Source organism: Asparagus officinalis, chromosome 1 (genome assembly GCF_001876935.1).
Source record: "Asparagus officinalis chromosome 1, Aspof.V1, whole genome shotgun sequence".
Lineage (NCBI taxonomy): Eukaryota > Viridiplantae > Streptophyta > Magnoliopsida > Asparagales > Asparagaceae > Asparagus > Asparagus officinalis.
This window is the reverse complement of record NC_033794.1, coordinates 61,022,536-61,034,219: the sequence shown is the minus strand read 5'-3', so window position 1 is coordinate 61,034,219 and position 11,684 is coordinate 61,022,536. Positions and strand designations below refer to the sequence as shown.

The following is an 11,684-nucleotide window of genomic DNA, read 5'->3' as shown; positions in this document are numbered from 1 at the left end:
TATTTTCATAAATTCAACTAAAGATTACATTTAACATCACAAAAAAAACATCACACTTGCAAGCAAAAAATAAAAATAAAAGGCATTACATTTTTATGTCCTAATTTTTATCTAAATGGTGTAGTTTTTCTTATTTCTTTTTTAATTTTATTTTAATAATTATTTTATACTCTAATTTCATTATAATAATTATAATATAAAATAATATATTATTAATACAAATATAAAAAACAAAAGAAAAAAGAATAAAGTTTAGAAAAAAAAAGCAAAAAGAAAAGAAAATATGAATAAAATAATAAAGTTTAGAAAAAAAAGCAAAAAAAAAAAAGAACCGCACCTTTGCTACAGTGTTGCACCATTCGTGGCGCAACACTGTAGCACCCCCACGAAATAAATTGGCGCTGCGTTGGAGGGAAGTGGCGCCAAATTGGTGTTTTATCGTCCGGTTGGAGAGGCCCTAAGATGGGGCAAAAACACTTGTAGAAAGGCCTTCTGTCTTGAGAAAGGGGATACAGTCCAACGACAGCAAATCCAATTCCAGAAATACGTTTAGCCCAATACATTACATAATAAAGGAAAAATCAGGTTCATAAAGAAGTACAAAGGGCCATTTGCAACAATCCAAAACAAACTGACCACAGCAGCAGAAGGAAATGAACCTAATCTCTCCTCAGTTCAATAAACTCACGATGTATCCCAGCTGCATTAATGACCACGATTTCTAAATTATCTCCCTACAAAAAAAAACAAAAAAAATAAACTTTTTAAAAATATAATTTTTTTTTAGACAATTACAGCATGATAGATGATTCAACATTCGTTTAAATAATTTTTTTTTTAAAAAGAAGAAGAGATGATTCAACAGACGTACTGTATATATGTCTCTTTCAGTTGCCGAAGCAAAAACATCTTTCACCATGTCAACTGCTTCTGATTCAGAGAGTGGTGTAATAGCATCCTGCTCAAGTTTAAAAGCATAAACAAGCTCAATTTCTTTAGAACTAAAATCTAAGTTTAATAATATTAAGTAACTATATTTGAATACCTTAGCAGGAAGCAAAAGAGGACTAGGAGATTTCAGTTGATTGTCCAAAACGGGCATGATGAGAGTAGATCCAGAACCTTGCGCACTGTAACCAACCCTCTCATAGGATCCAACGGCATCATAAGTGAACACACATCCCTTTCCTGAAGAATGAAAAAAGTTATAAGCAAGAATTTAGAGTGGAGGCATAAAGTTAAACAGGATCAATTCCACATAGACCCCCTGTAGTCTCAAAATTTTGAACTTAGAACCCCTGCAGTTCACTGTTGCAGATAACCCTCTGGGTTAAAAATTTTTCAACTCTCGCACCCCTTGGGAAATTTTGGTGGATATTGTCCCAAGGTGAGATTAGTAAGCTTATCAGTGTGGAAGAGTCAGAAAATTTTAACTCGGGTCAACATGCAATTATGAAACTACAGGGGTAGTAAGTTCAAAACAACAATGCTACAGGGGCACGTGCAATAAACCCCAGTTAAAAACTAAATGTTTGGCACTGGTTCAACCTTCATTGTCAAGGCCACCTAGCACGTTGAAAGCATAGTATGGGAAGAAACGCTTGAAGTAAAGGGTATTGGAGAGCAGCTGACCCATTGCAGGGCAGCTCATTTGTTTGTTGTGCTGATGCTGATATATCTGCATGAATAAACTTATGAGTAATGCAAAGAGAACGGTTGCATATTTTGCATCAAATTTTCTGATTTAAGGAAAATCCTTAATAGAACCATTGCAAAAGCAAAAGGAGATTTCAGTATAGACAAAAATGAAGTTCTATCAAAAACTGAGTATTTTTTTTCTCTCCTTCCATTTCTTTGATGACTAGTGCATACTCAGCTCTTTGGAGTAATGGATGGGTACCAGTGGAGATTTATTGAATGACAGTTCCACTGAGAACCACTCCACTTCTTAAGCTTCTTAACCATCAGTTCTAGGATCCGTTTTAAAGTTTCTATATATAAAATCTGTCTTCCTCGCATGAAATCCTAGCAACTAAATTCAGGTCTGTGGTAAATATAACTCAAGAAAGTCACATTGAATGACTGTTGGGCTCGAACACTGTAGCATCGACATTCTAAATAAAAAATTTAAAATCACAGTTTTTCACAAGGCACAATTTGATAATAGAAGAACCCTATCTTAGAAACCTAAAGTTAATTACAAAACAATAAGACATAAGAATAACAAATAAAGAATAAGAAAAGCAGAAATGCAAAAGACTGTTCTCACAAAAATCATAATCATGCGCAATTGGGTGCCAGACTTGGCATAAACAAAGCACTTCATGAATCTTGGATGTGTCTACAAGTTTATTTTACATTTATTAAAACTTTTTAGAAAATGCTCGATCATATTAGTATTGATGGAAGTCAGAAGACAAACACCTAAAATCTATTACCAATATAAAGCTAGAATGATGCATGCAAAAGTAGCGGCCCTATTACAATGCTAAAGTGGGAAGTACAAACACTCTAAAAACACACTCGGATCTCCTGACTAAGGGAGGAATTTCCTTTATTTCACTAGGTTTCAACCGACGATCTCCCATAGCTTGGCAAGCCCTTCACCCACCTATACTTAATTCTCAAATGCAATATTATTTCACTTTTAATCACACAAATCACACAGCCAGATGATAAGGTCTTTTGGAAAAACAGTCAGTTATAATCCTGCAATTTAATGCACAAGCTTCCAGTCAAAGGTCATGCAGGGGGAAAGAGGTGGAACACATTTCATTCTCTACCAATAATACAACTCACCCCTCTAGTTTCCAGCAACATATGTTTCACTACAAGATTTTTGCATCACAGCTGGCTCATCAAATGAATCAGAGATTGAAGTGTAACTGCAAAACAAATATAATCCAAGATTTATTCAGCTTTGCTGGATTAAAATATTCCCTTACACTTTTTCTTCTACAAGCTGGAAAACTTTTATTTGTAGCTTAATAGGGGCATTGGAAAAAAAGGAGGATTAAAATTGCATAAATACCCTATAGTTTCCCCTACTTTGCACTTATACACCCTCACTTATTTTAAGAGCACTTATATACCCTAAAGTTTTTAAAACTTGCACTTAAATATCCTAAGTTTTTAAAACCGTCATTTAAATATCCTAAAGTTTTTAAAACTTGCACTTAAATACCCTAATGTTTTTTAAAACTAAGGGTATTTAAGTGCAAGTTTTAGAAATCTTTAGGGTGTACACTGTTTTAAAAAACCTCCGCCTAGTCCGTTTAGACGTACGCCTAGGCGTAGGCGGTACCTAGGCCGTCTAACTAGCGCCTAGCGCCTAGGCGGTATTTAGGTTGTCCACCTAGATTTTACGCGCGTTTAGGGGAGCATTGTCTGCTTACGTGGATTGCACCCTATAGGTCTTGATTGTGATTTTATGTGTCCTAGCCTACACGTCCTCCAAACTCCATTAACCTCCAAATATGAACACCTCCACTACATCCTCCGACCTTCAACAAAACCTCATCGACCACCACTTAAATGAAGAAAGAAAAAAAAAACGCCCAGAAACCATTTAGGCGTCCGCCTAGACGACTAAGCGCTGGGCGCCAAGTCCGACGCCTAGAAGCGCCCAACGTGTAATGTAACATTGAGGGTGTATAAGTGCTGCAACAACAAGTGAGGGTATATAAGTGCTAGTTTTTGAAAACTTTAGGGTGTAAAACTGTTGCCAAAAATAAGCAAAGATATATAAGTGAAAAGTAGAGGAAACCATAGGGTATTTAAATACAGTTTAGCCTAAAAGAATAATATCCTTCAGAAATTCATCTCCTGAGTTATTGCTAATTATCCTTTTTCATTTGTCATCTTATCGCAGAATTTAGAGCAGCACATGAAAATGAATTCATGTAGCAAATTAAATGAATTTAGGTTGGAAGCTTGATTTGCGTTATTATGGTAGTCTAAGCTACCCACATACCTTTATCATGAAAGCCATACCCGTATATGATACATACCCATACCAAAACTTCACGGACACTCCTTAAACATATGCATACATTTAGTCAGACATGTACTCAATTATATGATATATGTTTTAATTTAAAACAGTTGCCATACACTTCATGTCATATATCTTACACTTTACATCATTTCTTGAAGCTTGATCCTTGATAGACATGGATGGGCTTCATTTCACCCATACCCAAGTTCAGAATTATGATTTTAGAGGTTCGTTTGGGTCTCTAGTTCAAAACTGAGCAGTTTCCAATTTATTTAATGAACATAATAACATTAACTTAAAAATGTGGAGGAATTTTAATTCTAATCTAATACTCTTATTTACATTGTTTTAAATATCCCCGACATGGCCCGATATATCCCCCGATATATCCTTTTACAGGGCTTGTCACAACCGATATGATCTTTAAATATCATTTACCGCTTTTTGGCTATTTTGAGTGATAAATCCCCGATATGACCGATATATTAGCCGATATGTGGATCAATATATCTTTTTTATATAGCTTATTGCAAAATAATATACCGTGTTTGGAATTTTTGGGCAAGATATCAAGATTTCCCTATTATATCAAATGACATTTTGCCCTAAAAAAAACAGATCGAATGTTGCAACGTTGCTTTGTACTTTTGTTTGTTTTAAAAGGTTGATTACTGATCCTAAACATATATTATTCATATTTTGTATGCTTAAAATTTCATTACATATGTTGAGATTACATTTTAATGCATAAACATATATTATTCATATTTTGTATGCTTAAAATTTCATTACATATGTTGAGATTACATTTTAATGCATTATACTATGTATGCAAACATTCATTATGGCATTCCGATATTTACCACATCCCCGATATTTCCCCGATATTTCCCCGATCCGATATGAATTTTGGCCATCCGATATTTTCCCGATATCCGATATTTAAAACCTTGCTTATTTAAAGAAAGTCCTACTTTTGGAACCGTAAGCTTCAATTTCAAAAACCTAGAAATACCCTAACGTGTTAATCATACTTTTAAAATATTACAAAAACATCCCAAAAAATTGCCTCACAAATTTCAATAATTAAAAAAAAAATAATGGAGGGAAGATTTGGAAAAAAACTAAAAAAGTAAAACTAATTCCCCACGGACCAAGTTTCAAACTTAATGGGTGAATTTAGTTAACATAACTGCCCATATTTTAACAAAAAAAAGCATAAAACTTAATGCTTTTTTCTCCATCTCACTTCTATTTCTAAGAACTAAACATCTCCTTCTTAGCATACAACTACATATCACAAATTCTAGATCAGTCATGATTTCCAAAATTGAACTAACCAATTTTCATCTACCTGGTGTTTTTTTGTTTAGTGGGTCTATTTTTTATATAGGATGTTGAGGTTGTAATTATATTTTTTGCTTCAAATATGTAGGCTGAGTCTTAACATTTTGAAGGCCTACATGAGGATCTAAAAGATTACTTGGAGGAAAACCTTCAGTTGAGGGTCAATGCACAATTCCTTCACTTGAACAAAATCTTGAAAAGCAAGAAGCAGAATGCAATAATAAAGGTTAAAAAGAATTTAATAAGATTCTCGATTCTTGTAGGTTGATCTCTTCTTTTGAATTACATAATTTCATGACAGAAAATTTGGATATTCCCTATGATGCCTTCGATTAAAGTTCACATTTCAGCACTGCCATCTCTGGTGAAATTTCATAATTTTTACATGCCAACTGTTTTTTGGACTGGCACAATCACACATACATGCACATAACTGATATCTTTTTTATATTTGAATTTTACTTTTAGAAAATTTTTATTATATTCGCATCAATATTTTGTTGTCTACAGACAATACTCACTATAAGATATTTATTTGATAACCTATTTATATTAGCATCAACCATTAAGTATCATACTTCTATTAGGCAAAAAGAGAGATCGAATCATGCACGCATCGCGTGCATCGGAATATTAGTAGCACATAAGTTGAAAAACAATAATGATCTCATGTAAATCATTAATTCCAATATATATGTCTTCGTGTCCTCGACATTTTACATATTTATTGTCTCTGTACACGTACCCGCACCTGCACCGGTACCCATTTCCATGCAACTTAGATGGTAGTTGATTGCTCTCACTTTGTGTAGATTCACTCCCAATGCATGTTTGTAATACTTGATTGATGTGAATGGACCAAAGGATACACAGTTCAATTCATGGCCCACTTATCTGAGGCCTATGATGTTTTTTAATGCAATTCTAATTTTAGCAACATTAGTCTATAAAGCACTTTATTTTAGAAAACTTATCAAAAAGAGTGTGATATTCATAATGACAAAATGGTTTCAATAAAATCATCTTTAAAGGTATGACCATGCAGCCATACGTTCAGATATACCATTTTGACATGTCCCCTGCATATGGTTCGTGTTGAGCAAAGCAACTATCATAAATCCCTTCCTTTCCTTTTCTCAAAACCTTGCCTTTTATATTGTTCATCGTCGTATTCAATGTTTTAAAAAGCCTCTGCCTAGCTCGCCTAGGCGTACCCCTAGGCCTAGGCAGTACCTAGACAGCTCTCCTAGAGCCTAGGCGACACCTAGGCTACCCACCCAGGTTTTGGGAGTGCATGGGGGAGCGTGGTCTTCGTATGTAGACTACACCCTTTAGGCGTTGATTGTGATTGCCTCCATTACAGCCTCCACGTCCTCCAACCTTCTCTAGCCTCCAACTATGAACACTTCTCTACCTCCTCCGACCTTCAACAAAACTTCCACCACCTCTAAAACGAAGAAGGAAATCAGCATAGACGCCGGTCCAGCGCCTAAATTTTCTATAACATTGGCAATTTGGCATTGACTATCAATTATTATAACTGAAAAATAAAAAAAGGAAAAAGCATTCACATTTTTGCGTGTTTGTTAGGCCAGCATTACAAAAGACTGCAGAATTGTTAAATAAAGGCCTTCTATGTTCAGTTTATCCACACAACTGTTCACATAGTATTTAGCATGTTTTATAGTAAATACTCTTATATAGCTGAAGAAATATCAGTCAAGTATATCTGATATATGTGGAAATAGATATTCAAAGCAACAAGAATTTTTCAATGACAAGAAACAGATTTAAAGATAATCAAACCTACTTTTTTCATGAAATGCATTTCTTTTTGCAATGGACATACAGAACTATGAAGTAATGGCAAGCAAGAAATCCAAACTTTTCAATTAGACTTACAGTACTATCAACTAATAGCAAATAAGGTAGACAGGTATCTTGATATTCAGATACCAGCATCTAGCCGTGCGAAGGCAAATAGCAAATTACTTGAATAGCTGTAATAAAATAAGCAACTACAGCCATACACACATGCACTATGGCACTATGAGTATGTGTACAGCAAGAATACCGATTAAGGGATAAAAATATGGAAACATCTAATACCATATAAATGCGGAATGCAATAACGAAAGCATGAAATTAAAGCATAACCATGTATAATGCTAAATGAAATTAAAGCATAACCATGTATAATGCTATGCTCCTTTCAGACGTTCAAACTCACAAAGAAGCAATATATTTCATTGTCTAGCAGTCGGCACACAATTCAATAATGCTCACCAGGTGCTTTGCAGCCAAGTTTTTCTGCAAAGCCTTGATATCACCCTGGAATCCAGAGGATGCTAATACACTTTTGTCCGCTCTGCATATACACATAACAAATAAGGGTCATAATCATTATATATATATATAATACATTAAAAAAATTACGAAATTAAATACTGCCTATCAAGCAGTTTCTTTGTTAGACGAATTAAAAAAATCATTCCAGTGTGTAAACTAGTTGTGATCATGATTGATACTAGTTGTGTCCAGCCAGACGTGTCCCCATGCAATATCTTGCTGAAAGGAGAGAGGATTTCGGAGATTGCTTAATCTACTGCAATATTGCCTTAAGTTCTCAAAGAGGCATGGTTGTGCAAGAATTCTTACCCAAGCTAGTCTGCCTAAACAAATTTACACTGGGGTATTGCATCTAGCTACAAGCATAAAAAGATAGTTATCATACTGCATAAATAACACTAAAAGTACTAGTCAACCCTTCTTGTGGAGCATGTAATCCACTTAGACCTGTTCATAGCTGGTCTTATATCAAGATTAACCTGACTCTCCTATTTGCTGTTTTTCTAGCCCCCTTTGACAGTAATGCAAGACAAAGGGTGTCATCTCACTCAAAATATGACCACATGAAGGTAGGACAATTGGTCAGTTTGGCCATGTGCATGCCAGTATTTTACCCTTCAATAGTTTCAATATAAGATAATTGGTCACTTTAGCCATGTGCATGCTTATATTTCATTATACCTTTACAAGTCAGAACACAGAACCTAAAAATAGTACAAGTTAATATGGACAATTTTTGTCCAATCAGGATTAGAGTAATCAGGCAGATATCACTAAATTAAACTCTCTGTTATCACTAGACACAAAACCAACACCAAACAGCATATGCATAACTTATAGGACGTAAGCCATATAATTGGAAAGGAAATTGTCTATATTTTGCAAGTTTTTATAATAAGATAACCCACAAAATCAGTCATTTTAAATTATAACAAGAAGTTCAAAAATGAAGTGAAGAAAACTACTCAGAGGAAACATAGGAACAAAAAACACAAAGGGCATATTGCCCTAAACTAGGGACTTAAGTTGATTTTGGATATGCATCAGAGCCCAGGTTTCAATCTGCCCAAAACCAATAGGAACCTTACATTATCTCGTTCTCTGAATTAATCAAACTCAAGAGAATGTGTTCTAGACTTCAGGTTGATATTGTTCTAGACGTCAACTTGGTATAAAGATCTCAAACTTGTCAACGTTTTTGGCGAAGCCTTTGCAAAGAAAAAAGCTACAACGATCTTGAAATCGAGATAATGGTGATTCTAAAGGACAGGAATGAGTCCAAGAAATAAAAAATTTCGCGAGCGCTTGTTTCTTCTCCACAAAGAAATTCTGTACAATACATTTGTGCTATATAACACATAGCAAAGACAGTCAGTAGCAAAAACTCTGAACTATCCAGTTCGGTAATGTGACAGCTTCCTAGATCCATAACAAAAAGTGAACATTGTATCTGCTCCTTGAATGACCCCAAATTATTTTTAACCCTCTTGTCAATGTAAAAACCTGATACACCTATGGTTAAATTGCCTATTTTCTTACTAAGATATCAAATATCCACATGATTATATCTTTTTCAAAATGCAATTTTGATCTTAACATTAAAACACACTAAAAAAAGATAAAAAGAAAAATGCATTCCCTCAAGTCCTAACTCTAATCCACGTTAGTAAAACCCAATCAATACAACCAAATAGCCTAACCAAAACCCTACGTTTCTATCTAGCAAAATTTCTAGGCTAATAATAGAAACAAAAGAAATTTATCCTAGTGCATATGAAATTTTTTAAAAGAATGATTTTGACAATGTTAATATCAAAACACAGTGTAATAAACATCAGATCACAAAGCAATCCCCTAAGTCCTAATCCTAACTTACCATCACTAAGAAACTAACCAAAACAACCAAAATCACAACCAAAGCCCTAAATTTCATTCTACCAAAATTTCTAGGGCAAGCAATATAACAATTGCTAGATGACAAAACATCCTCACAGCTGGCAGATCTTTGAGTAATCACGAACGTAAACAACATGCGCATCGGACAGCCTCGTGTCGGCTGCCACCTACACTTTTCAGTGCAGCCACTTTCTCACTAAAGATATCAAATTTCCACACAAATTAGGTTCAAACTACAATTTTGACAACATTAGGATCAGAACACAGCGAAACAAACATCAGAGCACAAAGCACTCCCCTAACTCCTAAGCCCTAACCCTAATCAACCATCATCAAAAACTAATCAAAACAGCCAAAACTCTAGATTTCATACTACAGAAATTTCACCCTAGGGCAAACAATAGAACAAGAGCAAGTGAAGAGAAGATCCTCACAGTTGGCAGATCTTCGAGTAATCACGGGTGTAAATGCTGTATCCAACGGACAACCTCGTATCGGCCGCCACTACGCAGTAATCCAATCCAGCGATCGCAACACAAGTACTGAAAATCGAAAAAGGGGGGAAGAAATTAGTGCTAAAAATCTCGAAATTCAGGGAAAGAAGGAGAATATGATGGTGATGAGATGGAGATTTACCCGCCGTTGTTCTCGTACATCCAGTTGCGACCCGCCATTGATGAAGGTTGAAGAAGGAGATGGGTGATGGAGTTTGGGTTTCTTTTTTTTTTCTTTTTTTTTTCCTTTGTATAATTTCGATTCTCTTGGGTCTCAAGAAAACAGTCGGGGGGCTTCTGGGAGCCTTTAGGGAGAACGGAACGGGTCGATTTCGGGTCGGATGTTACAAGACCCGCCTGTGAATCAACTATGAATCCATGGGATCCAATTGAGGATCCAAACCAGGAGGACTATGGTTCAAGTGCAATTTTGGTAAACTAGTATTGTGCACGTGTGTTGCACGTATATCACTGTTCTCGTTTATATCTAGGCCATATGCGCACATTGCAAGAGCTTTTTTCAAGAGCTTTTTTCTGTATATGCAAAATATGCATTCAATTGATCATCAGGATAAATATAAAGATATCCAAATTGAAACAAACACAAACTATCATATAATGTTATCAATCGCCAGATGTTTGTTAAGAGACATTTTAGAACTCGCAAGTGCATGCACGAGAATCAAAGGGTGATTTATGACACTCGTTCAAAGATGAATATGCTTAAGAAATTCTTTTTTAAAGATTTCTTACACATGCATATATGGGTTTTATGGGTTAAAAAAAAATCGTTGACCATTTGACGTGTGAGTATGGCATCTTTTTAAACACGTTATTTTGATGGAGGAAATTTTCACTATAGACCCGTTTTAACTTTTTATTACCGAATTCGACCTTGTTGAGTTGTATTTAGCGGAATCGACCTGGTTTCTCGCCACGTCAGCGCCGTGGCAAGAAAGCGGGTCGATTATTTTTTAAACGGCCTCGTAAACAGTCGGGGTTGGCAACCCCGACTATTTAGTCCATCTGCTACGAAACACTTAACTAATTGGTCGAGGTTCCCAACCCCGACCAATTAGCAGAGCCCAGCCGTCGCTGGGTTTAACCAGTGGACGAATTGGTCGGGGTTCCCAACCCCGACCATTAAGCAGAGCCCAAACGCAGGGCCAGTGTAGGTGCACAAAATGGTCGGGGTTCCCAACCCCGACCATTTTGCAGACCTCCTTCCAACCCACATTCACCTGGAAACTCATACTTCCTGTAGTACAAAATGTAATCACAAATAACACATGCTAAAATGCAATCATACTCCTATTATCAATCCACAATGCAATCACAAATACAAATATCATACGTACAATTCATATTCGTAAACTTAACATTATATCAAATCCATCGCAACACAAACAACATATCAAGTCCAAATTGCAACTCAAACTCAAACATCCTATCAAGTCCATCGAAACTTAATAAATATCAACAACGCCCTTTCCCCTCCCTCTCCCTCTCCCTCTCCCTCTTCTTCCTCTCCCCCTTCCCCGTTCACCTTCGACGTGAGCTCGGATAAGTTCCTCGTTCGGTTGTGTGTGAAGTTGGTAGCG

At 35.7% G+C, this 11,684-nt stretch overlaps 1 protein-coding gene across 1 annotated transcript; it reads right to left on the bottom strand.

Annotated features, from left to right (window-relative positions):
* On the bottom strand, nucleotides 481–10,372 carry LOC109824968 (proteasome subunit beta type-1-like). The gene is made up of 7 exons (XM_020391620.1): nucleotides 10,226–10,372; nucleotides 10,024–10,131; nucleotides 7,631–7,712; nucleotides 1,549–1,678; nucleotides 1,046–1,188; nucleotides 872–958; nucleotides 481–734 (listed from the first exon to the last, which is right to left on the bottom strand). Exons 1-7 carry the CDS (start codon nucleotides 10,261–10,263, stop codon nucleotides 660–662), a joined length of 663 nt encoding a protein of 220 aa, XP_020247209.1. The 5' UTR covers nucleotides 10,264–10,372; the 3' UTR covers nucleotides 481–659.